General features: G+C 46.2%; 1 protein-coding gene and 1 long non-coding RNA gene across 2 annotated transcripts in view; one reads left to right on the top strand and one right to left on the bottom strand.

Moving 5' to 3' along the window:
- CSMD2 (CUB and Sushi multiple domains 2) overlaps positions 1 to 19826 on the top strand; it is a 607094-nt gene that overhangs the window by 513269 nt on the left and 73999 nt on the right. Inside the window, exons 41-45 of the mRNA XM_039511298.1 lie at positions 2412 to 2528; positions 4244 to 4453; positions 7056 to 7244; positions 11297 to 11474; positions 13412 to 13557. Coding sequence (XP_039367232.1) covers positions 2412 to 2528; positions 4244 to 4453; positions 7056 to 7244; positions 11297 to 11474; positions 13412 to 13557 — 840 coding nt within the window. The remainder of the gene's footprint in view (positions 1 to 2411; positions 2529 to 4243; positions 4454 to 7055; positions 7245 to 11296; positions 11475 to 13411; positions 13558 to 19826) is intronic.
- Positions 1539 to 19115, bottom strand: LOC120389086. The gene is made up of 2 exons (XR_005590757.1): positions 18997 to 19115; positions 1539 to 2639 (listed from the first exon to the last, which is right to left on the bottom strand). It is a non-coding gene; the product is annotated as an uncharacterized LOC120389086 (long non-coding RNA).

The raw sequence follows: 19826 nt of genomic DNA, 5'->3' as shown, positions 1-19826 counted from the left end.
TGCCACATTCACCACGCTTGCCTACAGGATGCCCTGGGGAAAGGTGGTGGTGGTGAGTTGCCAGCAGCGTTAAAGGTGGTGGACCGTTAGGGCCCATCCTGCTCCTGTTGAGGTGAACAAGTGTCAGGCAATTGATTTACATAAGGGCAGGAGCAGGTACTGTAGAAACAGAGGCGTGAAGGCAGCTTGCGGGACCTTTTGGGTTATTTTAAGGCAATATTTTGCTTTTTAACAACTCTCGATGTTTAATATTCATATTCTGCACTTTATGACTTTGCGAGAGAGACATTTATGCATTTAATAGCGTTAGTTAGTTAACAGTTATTTCAGGCCCCTGCTGCTCCAGCTCACATCATTTAGCTTTAAAGTAATTATAATAGCTGCTGGCTCTTTTATCTGATGATCTACAGGCCAGAAATAAATAGAGAGATACTTACAGCAGAAATAAGTGAGCGGAAAGGACTCCTGCCAATGGGAGCTGCTTAGAAAGGAGCCGGAACCCCTTTGGCTCAGCATTATAGTCAAGGAATTCAGGTGCTGGGAACGGCGTCTCAATACTGCAGCCACGGGGACCTCCAAGATTAATGGATAGATAAGCAAGAACAAAAATCTCTTATATTCGCGTTACTAGGATGTATTTGTGTTGGCATAGCACCTGGGAGCCCAGTCATGGACCAAGACCCTGTTGTAGACATTAGTGTCTGTGCAGTGCCTAGCACAATGGGGCCCTGGGTCCATGACTGAGGCTTCTATGCGTTACCACGATGCAAATGATACTGGGGTTTGATCCGGATTGTCCCTTTAGTGTAGTGCTGGAAAGTTCTGTCTGTGTCCCCCTCCCCATACACGCCTGCCTATCTGTCTACCTACCTACTTCTCTTCTCCTCCAAATCCCAGTGATGTCACTAGGGGGCAACCACTTTGCAGGACCGGGTCACTGCTGTTTTAATAAAGGAACACAGTGTGCGTCTGGGGTTGGTTCGTTCAAGCCCGGGAGCGTAAAGCTGGATCCATATTTAGGCGCCTTAAATAAGGGTACGTCTCCGCAGCCAGTGACAGCCCATGGCCGCAAGCCTCTGAGCGCAAGTCAACAGACTCGGGCTTGCACTACCGCACTCAACACAGCCGCGGAGACAGCACGTCTAAGTTGCAGCTCAATCTCTGAAGCCCGCCCCCTGCCTAGGCCTCAGAGTCCAAGCTCCAGCCAAGTCTACACAGCTGTTTTTAGTGTGGTATCATGAGCCCCATGAGCCTGAGTCTGTCGATTTGGGCTCAAAGGTTTGCTGCCGCAGGCTGTGTAGACCTGGTTTTCAGAGATGCTGAGCACCAGCAGTTCATTGAGTGAAAATCAAGCAAGTTAGCAACTTATTTCTGTGTGTGTGTGTGTGTGTGTGCGCGCCAAGCATCACCCAAATATGACAATTTTCACCTAAATGTAAAACCAGAGATTGGATTCTTCATCGTTCTGTCATTTCCAAACCATATACAAAAGCCCCCAGAGCACTGAGAAAACATATTAATTCCCTGGCAAGGTTTGCTGGCTTCTTTCAGTTTATTTAATCCAGATGTTTTCCTTTTACATAATTTAAGAGCAGTTATGTTAAGCAGACATCAAGCCAGGGGAGGGATCTTACAAGAGAAGCATTGTCAGATGTGAGCATGCATAGTGATATGCTGGACAAAGAGAAATCTGTACCTTCCGTGTCAGATTGGATTAGGGATATGAGTGCATGTCTTCTGCTGGAATGTATGACAAGAGTAACGCAGAGGTCAGTCAGATAAGATGGTGTCCTGAGTTGAAATTTAATCTGTCGTCTTTTGTAAACATCTTGTTTGTTTTGATGTTTGTGCACTGGCCTTTGTAGAGGTTGCATTTGAGCCAACTGCATATACGCATTGTTCTGTATTTATAAGTGTCCAGAGTTAGCTAAATATCATACCAACTGTTCCGCCTTGATTTGGATCAAATGGAGGCACTCAGAATCAACGTAAGGGGCTAGACAGACAGATTTCTTAGCTGTATTTTGTGCCTTATTTAAGAAAATGAAATAGTTACCGCCCGCAGGCCCCATTGGGCTTGATACTGCACATACACATGGTAACAGATGCCCCCTGCTTCTAACACCTTACAACCTAAGGTCCCAGTGCTGTGGCCAGAGCTGCTCAGAGGTATGGATCCAGTCACAGGATAAGAGCTTTAATAGGTCAGACACAGAGTGCAGGAAAAACATGCAACATACTAGTGAGGTGATCGGAGTGATGCTTGGCAAATATCTCATTAGTTCCATGGGGAATTTTTCTTTTCTTTTCCATGAAATAAATGGATGGCTGCGGCTGTCTCCCTGTGTAAATGGTAAGTGACCTTTCCGCAGATCCTTTCCATTAACATCAGGCCCTTGTCAATCTTACAGCCCTATGCGGTGGGACCGCAGAAGAGATGGAAGGAGTGATCTTGAGTCCTGGGTTCCCAGGAAACTACCCCAGTAACATGGACTGCAGCTGGAGGATCTCTCTGCCCGTAGGGTTCGGTAAGGCTGCCAGTTCTTCAGACGAACACTGTTGCTTCTGGGTGCCTATTTCTGCTTGTGGCCTATGTGATGGTAGACACTCAGGGGTTAATCTGGAAGGACTCACTGCACCTGCAAATACAGATGATTCTCTGGGTCACTTCTGAATTTTCTGGACTGAAGCTTTCCCCCTTGTTGTAATCACGCATGCCTCTGTATGTTGGGGTGCAGTCAGGAATGCAACAGCCTTGCCTCCCCCAGCACCCCAGCTGGCCACCCGGATCATGGCTCGGCCACACACAACAGCACGCGGAAAGGGGAAGAGATTTGCCTTGTGCTCTCCTTCTCCCTTCCTCGTAGCACATCTGCTCAGGACCCAGTCACAATCCAGCCCCAAACAGTGCAGCGTAGGAACTCTGGCGGCACTGGGCCATTAGCTTGAGACGTGTCCCTTATAGAACAACTAGAAGCCAGCTGAGGTGTTTAAAGGGCAAATCAAGATACAATTAGACCATGGTCTCCCTCTAAGCAACGCTTGAATGCTAAATTCTCTCACTCTCTGTGCAAGATGGGAGTGTTTGTCTGACTCGTTTCTGTCAGAAACCTGGTATTCACAAGGCAGTGGAAGTGGTGATCTGGTCCCCATGCTGAACTTATCCCTGAGAGAGCATTAGTCTGAGTCAGTGGTTCTCAACCTGCAGTCCAATCAGCACAGAGCTGCGGCCCATGTGACATCCTCTGGGCCATATAGATAGTATTGGATGCAGCCCATAAAACACATTCTAGGCCACATATGCAGCCCACCATGGTAAATAGGTTGAGAACTACTGGGAACAGAGGGACTCCTCTCTCTGGATGGATGGAGGGTAAGGTAAGGTGTGAGCCTATTTCATTATGTGTGTGGCTTGGACATAAAGGGTGTGTCTACACTGTCCACTAAGCCACATTTGTGAGACTCGGGCTTGTGGACTCACTGTTTCCCTGCCCATGCTTGAGCATCCAGGATGCTTTGTAAATCAGGGTTTGCAATTGCTGGATCCGGGTCTTTCAGCCGTGCTAACACGTCCATACTGCACTGCACAGACCTTCTGACCTGGGTCTACAGAGTGACCTGCATCCACACTACAAAGTGCCAGGGCATGGACCGAGTCACAGCTGGACCCAGGCCCTCACCCATCCAGCTAGCTGAATCCTAGGACCCAGGTCCTGAGTGCTGACACGAGTCAGATGGATTTGTGTGAGGTTGGGCTCACACCTGAGTCAGAGCCTGAGCCTTGTGTACAATGCAGACATACCCAAAGGGCCTATGTTCTTAAGCAATGGTTCCCACTGAAACAGTGGGGTGAATGATTTTTAAAGAGTACGAATGTTCAACACTCCAGCACTCAACTGCTGAGTGTCCACTTGGCCTACTGTGTTGCAGCACTCCAATGAAATAACAGGAATGAAAGAGCTTAGCTGGTACAGTCAGTACAGCAGGTGCTTTCTGTCTGGGCATACCTGGGACATTCAGCAGCACAGCAAATGTATTCTACCTGCATATAAACAGGTTCCTTCAGTCCACCTGCATCCACCTGGTATGTTCACCACCATGCTCATTGTGGTATCAGACACTTGATGAATATAGTTCCATGTTCTGCTCCTTGACCCATCAGTATTTGCCGATTTCCAAACTAGCAGACTGGCTTGACTATTGCATTCATTTCTTCTCCTCCTCCTCCTCTTCTCCTGCTCAGGCGCCCACATCCAGTTTCTGAACTTCTCCACCGAGCCGAACCACGATTTCATTGAAATCCGGAATGGACCGTATGACACCAGTAACGTGATTGGCAGGTTCAGCGGCACTGAAATCCCGGGCTCCCTGCTGTCAACGTCACACAAGACCACCGTGTACTTCCACAGCGACCATTCACAAAACAAGCCAGGGTTTAAGCTCGAATACCAAGGTAACAAGGCCACAGAACAAGCAGGGAGGAAGAATCCTGTCCCCAGGGCTGGCAGTGGAGAGGGAACGGATGGAACAAGAGCTGCTCTTGTGTTGAATTTGTATCATGAGGACTTAATCCAAATGAGTGGAAAGGTGTTACATGAGATCCATACTTAATCCTAATAGCTGGGTTCCGTTCATCCTGCTGTGGCCTAAGGCAAATAACAAATGTTCCTGTAGTGCTTTGTAGCAGTGAAATGCCTCAGAATTAATTCTGGCCAGACTGACTTTGATCTTGGCTCTCTAGACTGTCGTATTCCATAAGAAGTAGTCCCCAATGGACATGACTTTGCCTTGGAATTTTGCAGGTGCTTGTCTTTCTAGGTCAAAAGTCAAGTTTGGATCCTGAAAGCTCCTCTCTGTTTCCTAGAGCTGCGATGCATTCTTGATTTGTGCTGAGATGGGTTGTGGAGAGGGGAACTGGGTATTTAAAAGAAAAGAGGTGCAGTAGTTTAACTGACTATTCATATGCCATGGCGCTGGGCATGGTTTGAAAATCTTAGAATGAGAGTGGGAGCCGAGAAATAAATTAGCATCAATTCAAAAGGAAACCCTGGCCTAAAGTTTCACAACTGACCAGTGAATTTGAAGAGCCTCTTGTTTTGTAGCCTCAGCTTGAGATCACCTTACAGGGAGTCAGGTTTCAGAGTGGTAGCCCTGTCTGTATCAGCAAAAAGAACGAGGAGTCCTTGTGGCACCTTAGAGACTAACAAATTTATTTGGGCATAAGCTTTTGTGGGCTAAACCCCACTTCATCAGATGATGTTAGTCTCTAAGGTGCCACAGTACTCCTCGTTCTTTTTACAGGGAGTCCTGATTTTCAGGGCGATCGGGCTCAACTCTCTTAAAATCAAGCCCCATTTAAGGTGTCTTAAGTCAGGCACCTGAAAAATTGAGCACCCCAGATCTCTAGTTGCTGTTAAACATGTAGGCCCCTGAGCAGTGAATGCCTGTGAGTCTGTGAAACCCTCTGGGCAGGAGCTCTCTGGGCATTGCTTGTTGAAACGTCTCAGTGTGGATTTTCTGCTTTTGGAAGGCGCTGGGCTCCTTGGTTCCCTGGATGCTGAGCTCCTTGGTTCATCCAGCTGCAGCATGAGCAACAGCAGTGCCGTTTCCCCTCACAATGTCCCTTGGCCAATGTGCCTTTGGAGGGGCCGTCTCACAGGTTGAGTCTCATGGCTCATTCGCTCGTTGCTCCTTCCCTCTCTGCTGAGGGGCCCATTGGTCATTGCAATACACTGGCAGCCTCACTAAAAGAAGCCAACGGCTGAGCAGCCCAAAGAAGCAGATTTCCATTTATATGCCTAGTCACAGCCCCGTTTCTATATATACCTCCAGGGGAATGGGTCAGTGTATATGAGTCTGCAGGGCTGTCAATCCGGAGCTCTCATGAGTACTACATTTCCAAAAACACTTGGCCTTCTCTGCATCCCCATCCTTGGCGGATTCAAGCATTGACGGGACCAGGTGTCCTGCAGGGGAGCTGTGTGTTTTGTGACGAAGGAGATGAGGGTGGACTTTGATGTGCCGCAGCTGGGGGCCGAGTGATCCTGCCACCACAGAAGAGAGGCAACCTCGGAGTGGAAAAGGCAGAGCATATCTCTCTGTCCGTATGATGCAGCCAAAGGCTGGCAAAGGGCAGACTCTCCAGAAATGGCACTAAAAGTAGCTACTCAGACCTAATTGAAAACATTAATTTTCCCTCGGCTTGCCCGTGCGTGCACCATGTAACTCATGCGCTGTTGTACGATTTAGGGGGAAAAGCCCAGACCAAGGCACCATGGGTAATCTCATGGAAATTGCTATGGAAATTAGCTCTGGCTGTGCTGATCAATAACTCATCGTGTCAGGCTGAGCATGTTAGCCCATTGCCGTCCATTTATCACCAAACCCACTTCCATTTGGTTGAAAAACCAGGCAGATTGCCCCCATTAGAAGCAAGCTATGGGTTGACTCTGCAGATATAGGCCTCGTAGAGACAGGATAAACCAAGAGTGGGGCCCATTGCTCCATGACTGCGCCTGCCACAAGTAGCAGGATTTTCTAGTCACTATCGTTCAGAAGAACATTTGAGTCTTTAAACCCTTTATAGAGACACCACAAAAAAAATGAAAAACACCAAACCAAAACTGCCAACCATTGTGAAGAATCTAATGGTGGCATTCTGGCCCCACTGCAGTCAATGGCAAAATTCCCATTAAATTCAGTGGGGCCAGAATTTGACCCGAAATCCCTAATCATGCCACCCCAAATCCCTAATCATGCCAGCTTCAAGCCCTTCTGGTCCTAAATCCAGCTATAAGGCAGGGAGGAAAGGGGTATTTACTGCCATAGAACGTGTATTTATCAAAGGATTTTTGTCCATCGGGGTTACATTTTGACCATCTCCCTTATGCCTTGTTTCCTCCTCCACCCATTATACCTCCATCCTCTAGAGCGACAGCCAAGATAGGGTGAGGATGGTGGCTCTAACTACAAAACCCTTGGCAGGAGGGAAAAATGACTCCAGCCATTAGAGGAAAGCATGAAATACAGAATCTGTCTCCTTCTTGTATTTCCAGCCTATGAACTCCAAGAGTGTCCTGACCCTGAGCCTTTCGCAAATGGCATTGTGAGAGGAGCCGGTTACAACGTTGGCCAGTCCGTATCTTTTGAGTGCCTTCCTGGATACCAGCTGATTGGCCACCCAGTCCTGACATGTCAGCACGGCACCAATAGGAACTGGGACCACCCACTGCCCAGGTGTGAAGGTACGACTTTATCGGGTTACCTTTGAACATCATGGGGATTTTCTGCGTAGCCAAGGAGTTTGCTCAGTACTGGCTTCTTGTAACTTGCTTGCCTTGGGGATTTTGATGGATCAGCTGGGAGGAAGGAGGAAATGACATTGAGTTGGTATTTTGAATCCACCTTCTCTCTAGGTCAAAGCCCAGACTGCTGACTCAGGTTCATTCAAACTCATATGCAGTCTGGCTTTGTGCCGATGCTGATTAGTGGGAAGGGAACAAGCTCGCAACAGCAGCTCAGTGATACTGGGGGATGCAATAGAAGAGATAAAAATATGGTCGGCAGTTTCTTTGTTTTATTCATGTGATCCTCGAGGGCATAGCTCTTCCTTTCCTAAGCCTTTGTGTAGCGTTGCTGTGCACTGTTTAACAGCTGCTTTGTCTCACCCCAGAGCCAGCTGCATTACATCAGTGAGCAAAGTATTTATTGTTTGTACAGTCAATGGCTCTTTATGTTTGTAAAACCTAAAGTGCTTTGTGATCCTATAGGATGAAAGTTTCTCTGGAAACATAAGCTGCTGCTAGAGACAGGCCTGAGCTGTGGAGTACGGTTATAGGTCTCGACCCTGGTAGTGTTTGGATCAGCGAGTTAGGGTCAGCCCACTTTGAGAGGTGTGGGCGAGTGGTGAAATTCACACCCGGACTTGGGTTCATCTTCCGAAGTTAGGGTGTGTTTGCATCCGGGGTTATGATTCAAGCCCATCTCTGGCTAGCAGCGTTTTATTCTTTGCTTGTTCCATTGCTGACTATCAATGGGAGTAGTGCTTGTGCAGTAAGACAGTATATGGCCCTGAGAAGAATATGCCTGTTGGGCCTGATTTTTGAAAGTGCTGAGCACTTAAAGCGCCCATTGTCAGAACCTCTGCGAACCAGGTCCATAGTGCCTGTCTTCCAAGGACAAAGGTGGGCTTCACAGATCTTAATTATCTAACCCTCTCAGCTCCACTGCCTCGTGTATTATCAATTTTATTGTACAGATGAGGGAGCTGAAACACAAAGCATTCAAGCGACTTGCCAATGGTCACCCAGCAACTCAGTGGCAGAGGCAAAAATTAGAACCCAGATCTCATCAGTTCTTAATCTCTCCAGGGACGGTGTCTCCACATTATAAATGCATTGATTTGTCTTCTCTGCAAGCTCCCCACAGAGCACATTTCCCTGAGCGCTGTCATGTGGTAACTTCAGAATCTGTGCTCCCTGCTTATGCTAAGAAACCATCATCGTTTTGTTGATTTATTAACCCCTGAGAAATTACTGCCAGCTCTTGGACAGGTTTATGGCCGCACATGGCCAGCATTCTCTGCCTGGTTTTTTTTCTATTTTTTTTTTAACTTTTCCTCCTTTCCCAGCCTGCTATTTCATGCTGACACTGAGCCTGATTAGAAGAGTGTTTTATTGTTCTAAATAAGTTTTGCCCTTTTCCCTTTCAAACACCTATCAAAGTCAGAACTTTATGATGTGTCGGAGCAGCTAAATAAATAAGGTAAAGAAATGGGGCTTTGATTAGCTCCGCGCTTTGTGTTTGCAACGCCCAGTGCTGTGCTGAAGTAAATTTAATCACCACCACTGTGCTGAGCCCCTGCTGAGAAAAGACCCTTGCAGATATCGGGCTTCAGTGGTAGGATTGTGTCAATGTGCAGTCTGGTCTCCCTTGCGCAGCGACTGCTGCATCACTGAAATGCTGCTGAATCTTTCCCTTTTGGAGGCGGAATTCTGTAATGATCTTAGCAAGAGTCTCCGTTTGCAAAACCTGTGTCTGCCGCTCTGATTTCCAAGAGTGGTTTCAGGGCGTTAGCCGGAGTGAATGGCTCGATGTTCTTGACAGCCAGTCTGAAATGTGTAGTTTCTCTGTTCAAACCCCAGCAAGGCTATCTTGGCCTTTCATCAGTCCGAGAGAACGATTGAGTTATGTGCAGTTTACTGTAGCGGAGTCTTTTATATAAAACCTTAAGAAGTGCAAGATTTCCCCTGTAAGCAGGATGGCTTGTACCAGTTGCCTTCTACTGGGGGGCTACATTTGTTTTTCTCTTTTGAATCAAGACTCCTTAGCTCTAGAGAACATAAAACATAGAGGCCATGTCAGCTGGTGTCAATTGACTTCAATGGAGCTCTGGTGATACGCACCCGCTAGAGATGTGGCTGAATATCCCCCCATTAGCACCCAGTCCTGTAAGGTGCTGAGCTCTAGCCGCAGGCGCTGCACACCCTCGATGCTCGTTGACTTCACTATGCCTTGGAGGTAGCAAGAGCAAGCCTCTAAGGTATTTAAATAACCGTTCTGCCCACATTTTCCATCCAGCCCTTTCTTTCATCCCTGCTTGCTTTCTTTAGCAAGAACCCAGCTACACCATGAGGAAGGGAGTACAAAGCAATTGGCACGTCCTGCAGTAACTTCTAAATGTGATGCTTCAGGAGCCACGTACTTAGGTGCAGTAAGAGGTGGTTAAGTACAGTGTGGGGTGGTGTTTTTGCCAAGGAGTCACTGTGCACACTGGGTGTTAGCACTATTCATATCACTGCAAATGCTCCCTTTCCAGATTCTTAAACACAATCACCAATCACTGTCTATTTTTGCATAGAAGCTGCCCGTGAGTAATGGTTGCTCTAGTCCAACAATCTCCCCTTCCCAGGCAGGTCACAGCGGAAAGTCCATTTAACTGGAAGAGAAGTAGTGATTTTGACATAAATCTGTATAGGCTGAGATTCCTAAAGCCACTGAAGGGATTCCCTTGGGAATCACTGGGTTGCACTGTTTTTATTACAAATGAGAGGAAATGAGCATCCCAATCTCCGAGGTGGTTTTGAAAATCTCATCCCTGTTATATAAGGGGTGGGTGTGTGTGCGCGCGCATACACGCACGCTCTCACTTGGACTGCTGACGTGAATAGGCAAAGCGGGATTAGGCACTAAATACACAGGGATCTGATTTACACCGTTAATTGGAACTAACTCCCTTGAAGACAATGGAGCGACTCCGGCGTGAAACACTGTGTGTAAGCAAGAAGAGAATCAAGCGCACAAGGTGTGAGAGACAGTCCTGTCTGCAGGGGGCTAATCACGCTCTGCAAATCCACCAACGCTGTTCCAAGCAGATTGGAAAAGGTTCTGCATCCGAAATCTTGCGTCCTAGAGAGGCAGCATGATGCAGTGGGTAAAACCTAGATGTGGGACTCGGGAAGCCTGGGGTCTGTTCCCTGTCTGCCACTCATCTGCTGTCATGCAAATAACAACTACTAATAATCCCCACCCCTGCTCTCAGCTCCGCTCTCTAAAACACCAGATGTCCGGCAGTTCTGGCCCAGGTCGTGGCTTATTTATGGTTGGGTAGCTTTGCCCACTGACGGGTTTAGGAGCATGCTGTTCCCCCATGGGTACACATGGCTGGAGAACCCTAGTCCCTGTATTGGAGCATGGGGTGTGGTTTCTCAGCGCACCTGGCTGTCAACTGGGTACCCAAAGCCTCTGATTGTTTCTGCCCAGCCCTGAAGCACTAAGCAGGGTTTACTGTTAACATGATGGAGATGAAAAGTTTAGGCCAGGATCCACAGATTCCTAACGTGCACACTGGGTTGGGTCCAGAGTTTTGGGCTGGATCCATCTATAATCATAACCACTGTCTTGTCTAGCTGCTCTATCTCTGTCATCTCATGTATTTGTTGAGACCAGTCACTGCAGACCCTCAGTGCTGGCTTATTCCCTGTTGACACTGTGCAAAGGACATGGAATTCAAATCTTGCCTTTATCTTGAACCTTCTGGGCTAACGGGAGCTGGGAGCTATAGTCAGACATCTGGATCAGCCTCTGACTCTCAGATCGCTCCTGAATCATCCTCCGGGGCTGAGGAGCAGATCAGCATCATTGGGCGCAGGAGTGAGCCGTGCATCCATCTCTGCTCAACTGGAGGGAGGAGGTTCACAGCAGGGGAAGGAAGGGAGGGGAGGCGAAGGGGGGCAAGGGATCCAGGAGGGTTTTGTTAATTGTATTCGTGTTTCTCTTTGTTATTAATGACGTACAGTCCCATGTGGAGGAAATATCACCACCCAGAATGGCACAGTCTACTCCCCGGGCTTCCCCAACCAGTACCCCAATTCCCAGGACTGCACCTGGCTCATCACGGTGCCTGCAGGGTATGGGATTCATCTCAACTTTACACTGCTGCAAATGGAGCCCTACAATGACTTCATCACCATCTGGTGGGTGCCTCGGTGGGCGCATGAGAGCTGACTTGGTCGGTCAGTCAGCCTGTCTGCCTGATCTGTAGGGATATGGGCCCCGGTTCAGCAAAGCACTCACGCACGGGGATAGTTCCATTGCCTTCAACGGCATTATTCATGTGCTTGAGTGCTTTGCTGGACTGAGCCATTATAAAGCATTCGGTGGGGAGAGAAGATGCTTCTGGAGGGGTTTGGAATATAGCTAGGAGTGATGGGAATTTGGCCTAGTAAGTATCAGCTCAGCGTCTGATAGGCCCTTTCTCCATAGAGCCATGTGCTGTGCTGGGTTAGGGGAATGGACAAGATGAGCTGAGAGATCGTCTCCAAACTTAGCTTCTGTGATCTTAACCTAAAACTTAGGCTGGATTTCAAATGAAAAGTCCCCAGAGAGAATTAGACTGACCATGGGCTGGTTTCCTAAAGGAACTGGTGGAAACCCCCTTCATTTGGGACTGGGCAAAGATCTGTAGATGGATCCTCAGCCGATGTACATTGGCCGTAGCTCCAATGACTTTGAGTTTTCACCATCCTTTTCCCATTGACATCATTGGAGTTATGCCGTTTACAGCAACCGAAGATTTTGTCCCTGGAGGATAAATACTGTCTAGGGACTGAATGGCAATGGGTCTTTCCAAGCCTTAATTCTGTGATCACTGCCTGTTCAAAAACAAAGAAATCAAACCCATGCTGTGCGCAGTTTAAATAAATGCCGCCCTCATGCGGCCAGTCTGACCCAATTACTCTCTCTAGACGCTGCATCTCTGCTGGGGGCAAATGCAGGACATCATCCCAGCTGAGACTGGACATTGTTAGGCTACAGGTCCTTCCTCCGCCTGCTGGCTTCTCTCCTCAGCCCGGCCCTTCATCTCTGAAATGCTCTGCTGAAGGGAATAAGAGAAAATCTCTTGACAGATGATACTTTTATGAATGGCAAACGGGGTCTTTACCTCAAGCTGAATTTAGATGAAATGAATCTGGTTCAAACTAGCAAAATAGGAATTGCCTTTTGCTTCAGATTTCACAAGCAGATGTTTTCCCGGGCTTGTTTATTCCTTTGCAGAACGACTTTGTGGTACTAGATAGATATAGAACAGGGGGGAAATACTACATTTGCTGATGTCCTCTTTAGCTTTTGCTTTGTCATCAGTCATAAGTAGTTATGCAATCCAAAGTGAAATCACAGAACGCTTTCACTCAGAGTGAGGGCACAGATTGGCTTCAGGGATGGAGAGCTGGGTTCAAACGCAAGCTCCCAGAGATCAGGAGCCACGTCTTTAGCTGGTGTAAATGGGCGTAGCTCCACCAAAGACAGTGTAGCTAGGCTGATTTACATCAGAATTTGGCTCCAGGAGCATGGCAGGGTAGGATCTTCATCTCCCCTTAGGGAAGAAGTCATGCCCGGCACATCAATAACTCCACCCACATTGGTCCATCAAGGGGGGCACATGGGGCCAAACTTCCTAAAGAGCTCAGAGCTACATTTTCAAGTGCTCAGTGCCCACTGTTGGAGCTGGACATTCACAGGAGCTCAGCATCCACTGTGCACCAAAGTGCACAGCTCTTTGGAACATCTGGCCTTAATTCTCCAAAGGCAGGTGATGAAAGTTCAGAAGGCTGAGATGAACCCTCTCTTCAGAAGCAGATTACTGGTTACATCTGGAGTCCCTATTGCCTGCAATTATATGGGCCAACCTGGGGAGAATCCACTTGTACCACTCTGGAAGTGAAGTTATTGGCTGTCAAAGGAGTAATGGGAAACCTAATGTCGCAGACTGGGGTGGTGAAAACAAAGATAGGGCAGGAAAGAACAGGAGGTTGTGTGTATGTGTGCCTCGGCGTGCCAAGAGGCCGATCCCAACCTGGGATAACAGGGAAAGGTGTAATGTGGTTGTGTTCTTTCTGACTTGTGCTTTCAGGGATGGACCACAGCAAACAGCCCCACAGCTGGGCATGTTCACGGGGAACTCAGTGAAGAAATCTGCCCAAAGCTCCTCCAACCAGATCTTGATGAAATTCCACAGTGACACAGCCAACGGAGGGATCTTTGCTATCTATTTTTATGGTCTGTATTGCTCATTGAGCAGCCTGTGTTTTAACTTCTTGCCCCACGATTTTGTTGCATGTAGAGGGGTCTGAGCCAGTTGTGGGTCATCAGGAGGAGGAATAATGCTCATGAAATGGATATATTTAGAGTGCGAGATACAGAAAACACCCTGCTGCTTGAAGCACCATCTCTCAGATGAGACCTATCATGAAGGGTCTGGCTCTCAGAGAGTTGGGACCTGCAGTCTCTGTGCAATTTTGCATGTGCAAATACCTGCCTTATGCACACACTTATAATTTCACGTGCAAAGTAGGCATGCATATGCCATGCAGAAGCAGAAATATATCAGCATCTTCCTGATAATCAGAACACAAATCAAACTCCTGCAAACTAGCAGCTGTGAAAGATTCTATGGCATATCTCACAAGGTGACAGCTATTAATATGGCTCTCCTTGGCAAATTCTATTTCATGTCAATCCATTTTGTTCCCTAACACTCCCACTGCTTGCAATTTCAGTTGGATATGGTGGTATTCTTCCAATTCCATGCTAAACCGCTTGGGTAGCCTTGCTGTGCTCTGTTAAACCACAGTCACGTTCCAGCCCAGAGGTGGCTTCATTTCCCAGTGAGAGAAATGATTCCTTAAATTATTCGGGGATTCTTCGGTCTGAATGAGTCGCATGCTTGAGAAATGTTAGGTATGATGTTGTAAATAAGAGCATTTTCACCCCACCACTAAACAAGAGTCCAACTTTAAATTGGATTAGCAAACAAGAACCTATGACAATTCTAGGATTTCGGAAAAGGTGAAAATGACCTTCCACTCATCACAATAATTCACTTGGAACAACTGCAACAAAGTCTAATATCAGTTACATGCCAGTCTGTACAGAACACCAAATGTTATGTCCAATAATGGAAAGGCCAGTATTACATGGCCAGGCTAAGTTTAAAGAATCTTTGCTAGGCTTCTGGGGGAATTGCTTGATTACTGCAAAACACAATAAGGTGTGTATTAATACACAAGGGATGTGTGTATAACAGTTATGCACAAAAAAAAAACCCACAGAAAATCTGACAATGGAAGGGAGCAGTACATAAATCCTACTGCAAGTCAATTGACGCTTCTTTTACTGGGAGTTGGAGACCAGAGTTACTATAGTGAAAGCCCACCAGAATATATTTATATTCACGCTTTGTATTAAAGTTATTTTTCTGAATGTTCTTTATGATCTAAAGAGAAGTACTGTGTAAGAGTCAGGTATTGTTATTAAATGATTGAGACACAAGTCCTGCATCTCGGCAGGGAGTTAGACTACATGACCCTTGTGGTCCCTTCCAACCCTATAATTCTATAAAGGACTAGTAAGTGATTAATAAGATCTCATAAGCATTTGAGCCCTGCATCTGACCTGAACCCACCCTAACCCGACTATAAGTGTCAGGTGCAAGGAGGTTGGGAAAACAACCAGACCAGCTCGGGTCAGCTCGGCTCCTTTCCTGCTGCCCGTGGTGTTGCTGTGGGGGCGCTGTGTGTGTGAGTGTGCAAGGGGAGTGTGCCAAGGAGTCCCAACACCACTCACTTTGCAGCCCACACACAGCACAGCAGGGGGCAGCAGCTAGCAGGAGCAGGGGAAGACAGCCGACCCCATGGGCAGCAGGCAGCCATGGCACTGACCCAGGTTCAGGGACCAGAGTCAGGGGTCGGTCAGGTTGGAAAATGACTCTACCCTCTCGGATCAGGTCGGGTGGGCTTGGGTGCGGGTCAGGCCTAATAATTAGGCCCAAGCAGACATCTAAGGAGCATGTTATAGTGATGAGTAGTATGTATATAAGCACCTCAGCAATTAGATGGTTATAAGCAGGCTTGGCAGGATCAGACTTTTATCGGTAAATGTCACTAAATGTCGATTTCACCGTACACAGAAGAAAAAAATATTTTGATAATAATTGAAGTTTACAGTTGGGCAAAGTAAGAAAAATCGCACTCAAGAACTTATTAGAGTTTGCTTTAAGGATATTTGCTTTGTATATTTTGCCATGTGATGTTGGCTGTTTGTGTTTTAATGGTTGTAAAGCATTAACTCTTTGAATCTCAGCATCTGCTGTCCTTAAATAACTAGCGTCTAGTCCCACATCATCTGAACCCCTCATAATTTCCCACAATTGCGAAAATTTAAATTGATACAAATCAGAAGAAAATCTTAACGCCCATATTGCACAATAATGAATATTTAAATTGATACAAATCAAACTGTGCAAAGCCTAGTTATAAACTGTGGTTGTGAGCAACCTGTCGCTCTGTTGTACTCAGGAGCCGTTGCTTAACCGTCTATTAAAGCATCTATTCCTGGTTTATTAACCCCTTTAGAGAATACATAGAAATGGAACCTCAGTATAAACTGTGGCTAAAAACTTCATTGATTGAGCTGGTTGAAAAATGTAAAAAAAAGTGCACAAATTTCATCCATTATTTTTTCATTGAAATTTAAAATTTCAGTGAGAATTTTCATTTTTTAAAAAATGACCTATCAGAAATCGTCTGCATCTCTGTTAATTAATGTTAAGTTGAGTTGAGGTTGCTTAGATTACATATCCCACCAAAGCTAACCAGAAAACAACCAGGAAATAAGCAGCTGAATCATCCGATATTCATTCCTCTCATTTGATCCCCATTTCAGCCTCAGGCACTTTCCTTCTACCAACTCATGCCTTCACCCTCATCCTGAGCAACCAACTTCCACAAAGTATTTAAAGATTGATTGCCGGCTGTTTAGCCCTCCCCAGATCATTCCTTTCCAATGGTAATCTTCATCCTGGTGTGGAGGGGAGGCACACAGCTTGGGTTCTGTTTAATGTTCTGCAATCGTCTCTCTTGGGGACTGAATACTGTTACTATTAATGCTTTCTCTGTGCATACACCATGATAAAAAGACATAGGGTCAGATTCTGCTCTGTTCTGCTCAAGCTTTGTATACTTCAGTGGATAAGTTGCACATGGTACAACAGAAAATTTGCACGCAGGTGGCTCGCTGGTTGACCAAAGTGGGTGGATTCATTGACAGTGCCAACCATATGCCAGTGTAAGTCCACTGAGTTCCATAGAGTTTCCTCTGGATCTGCCACAATGCAACTGAGATCAAAAATTTTCTCTTTGTGCATGCACAGGCTTTCTTAGATCGGGCACACAAGACATCCCATTACATATCTTCCCCAATGCAACGATGAGCATCATCCGCTTACAGGAACCACCCCCCTTTTAACACCTACAGGGAAGCATCTCCTGGAAAAGGAGTGGTTCAGGGAGGCTGAAAGGTTGGCAGCATCCCTTGAAACTTGATGATGTTGCACCTATTATTAAATGCTTATTTCAGGTAGCAGCCCAAGAACCTGATGTGTGAAAGTGATGAGAAAGGGTGTTCGTGGCACAGTAACTCAAGGGTGGGTCTCAGTGGTGTTTCAAAGACAAAGGCTGCACTTTGTTGTGGTGCAGGCACATCAGGGTGCTTTCAGAGGAAGGTGTATCAGTGTGGTATTATCCAGATGCTGAAACCTTCTTAATCATGGCCCTGTATTGAAATGTAGCCCATTAAGGAATAGAGATTGATGCTCCAATTGCTGGGTTATCTCTCCACTTAAATAGATGCTGTCAAGCATTTTAAAATAGCATTTAATTTAAATTTTGTCTGGGTTTTTTTTTTTATTCTCCACTGTCAAACATCCATTTTAAAGCTTGCAAATAGCATTTCTCTTTCTCTCTCTCCTAGGTGTGTTGTTTGCATTTCCCCCTGGGTTGTTTTTTATATATATCTATATTCCACAATCAAGGGGGTTAATTCAGTCTTGGACTCTGGAATCTTTATCCAACTGTGACATAAAAGAACGGAAATTTATTCTCTCTTTTACGGTCACACCTAGAGCCGAGATCAGGGCTTCCTCCTGCTAGGTGCTGTGCATACCTAGTGAGCGGCAGTCCCTGCCTCAAAGTGTTCACAGTCTGTATAGAGAAGACAGAGGTTGGGAGGGAAACCAGAGGCAGAGAAATTTGCCCATGGTCACACAGCAGGTCAGTGGCTGTGCTGGGATTAAACCTGGGATTTTTGAGTCCCACCACAGGGGACCGCTGAGAGAAAGTGCTAAGTACCCAGATTTGGAAAATCAGGCCCTTTTATGGTGGCTCGGGTTGAGCTCCGCAAAATGGAATAATCAATCACTGTTGAAAATCTTGGCCTAAAGCCCAGTCTGCCACTTAGGGTGTGTCTACACTGTGATCACAGGGTGTGATTGCAGCTCTCTGGACACACCTGAGCTAGCATTAATGGCGCTGGCTCGGGTCCTGGAGCAACGAAGCAGCTGCAGCACATACACTGCAGTGTGGGCCCACCTCCCGAGTTAAGCACCCAGGATTCCAGGCTTCCACCGCTTCTCTGCTCTGGTGCCCAAGTTAGCTGGATTAAAGCTAGCTCAGGTGTGTCCACATGAGCCGCAATCACGCTCCCCGATTGCAGTACAGACATACCGCTAGCGTGGAGTTTTATTTAAATGAAAATAAATCTTTGCAGAGATGCTTCTGCCATTAAAGCAGTTGTCCAACCTTTCCTCTTTCTTCTGGGGCTTTTTCTCCCTCTCCTTGTTTTCCGTTAGCCATAATAAAGCACCTGTTGTTTATCCAGAGGCAGAGTGTCCAGAGGAGCAAAGGTTCAGAGTCTTCAAGCAAGTGTTTATTTCTGGGAGCTTGACAAAATGGCTGATGGGAAATTCACTCTCGTTTCCTCCCCCTCCTTCCCTTTTATTCCTCCATGACCAAAGAAGCTTTGCAGGAGAAGTGACAGGTTCGGCAGTTAAACTGCCCAGATCTCTGGAACATGCATTGTTCTCCTGCTCATTAGCTCATCATTTCACTGTAACTTTTTGGTAAGTTGCAAAGAACTTGTATAGAAGGCATCTCACAGAATTACAGATCTGACAGTTCCCTTTGATCTCCTCTGTTCAAGCTTAGCTCATTATGATGATGTCAGGATTTTTTTTTCTTTTGCAAATGTTGGGCCATACACTGCCCTTAGGCGGTGCATGGGTAAAAATAAATCACCCTCTTCACCCAACTCTTTCCAAACATTTCATAGACATTAATTGAGCCTCACAACCTCTCTGGTGAAGTAGGAGAGGTTATTGTACCCCAAATTTATAGATGGGGAAACTGAGGCACAGAGAGGGATGAGTAGGTGTCTAAAGTTAAGCAACTACATCCTAATTTAGGCACCTAAATACATTATAATAAAGTCTTAAGCACATTGTTCTTCTACTGCTGTTTCCACTAGCTTTGTAGAGTTAGTGAAAATTAGCTCCTCTTTAGTAGGTGGATCATCTACATCTGGGCTTAGCAGGCTGACACCAATTGCAGAGAAGTTTATGATGGCCCAGGCTCGGTGGGAGGGGTATGATAGAATAGGACTGACCTCAGAAAATGCTTTCCAAGAAGAGTTACTCGGATCCAAAAGCAGATGTTTTAACCACGTTCACATCCCTTGTGTGTTCATCTCCATAGGGATTAGAGTGTGAAGCCATTATGAGCTCATCTATTGGTGAGCAGCAAATTATTTTGCTCAAGTTCTAGAATATTTACTGATAGTTCATTTCAGGCTGTATGTTCAATTGTAAAATGTGCTCTTTGTTGTGTTTGGCCAGGCTCATAAGTCAAACGCTTTTGTTTTTGTTCCCTGACTGGATAGCTTCTTTATTTCACCAACATAGCGCCAGCTGAGAAATGTATAATTAAACACCTGGTTCAAACCTGCACTATTGTTTTTTACATCGCATACCAGGGAAGTTACACTGTGCACTGCAACCTGCATCTTCAATTTTAATATTCTCAGTTGGAAGTTCAAAACAGCTGCATCCCAGGAATTATTTGCAGAATAAAATAATGAATAATTCCAAGTGACAAATCAGTGAATGTTGCAATCTCAGTTCAAGGACAGGGACCAAAGATGAAATTCTCAGAATAATTATTCATTGTGAATTATTCACTTGGCTGCAGAGAAGAACAAGATTTCCACCCATCCTGGTTATTCCTGGATTGACCTAATCCTATTGAGGTTGTCCGGTCTCTTCCACTAAGTATCCCAGACTCTGTGGATGATCCCATCACCTCTGCACACAAGTCACTCAGTAAACACCAGTCACCCTTCATCTGTTCACAAACTAAGCCCTCTTTCATACGAATACAGAGCTTTCTTCCCAGTGACTTTGGGCATGGAAGCTTTGTAGTGTGCTATAGATGGCATTC

Source organism: Mauremys reevesii, linkage group 23, assembly GCF_016161935.1.
Source record: "Mauremys reevesii isolate NIE-2019 linkage group 23, ASM1616193v1, whole genome shotgun sequence".
NCBI classification, from domain to species: Eukaryota; Metazoa; Chordata; order Testudines; family Geoemydidae; genus Mauremys; species Mauremys reevesii.
This window is presented reverse-complemented; position numbering and strand designations above follow the sequence as displayed.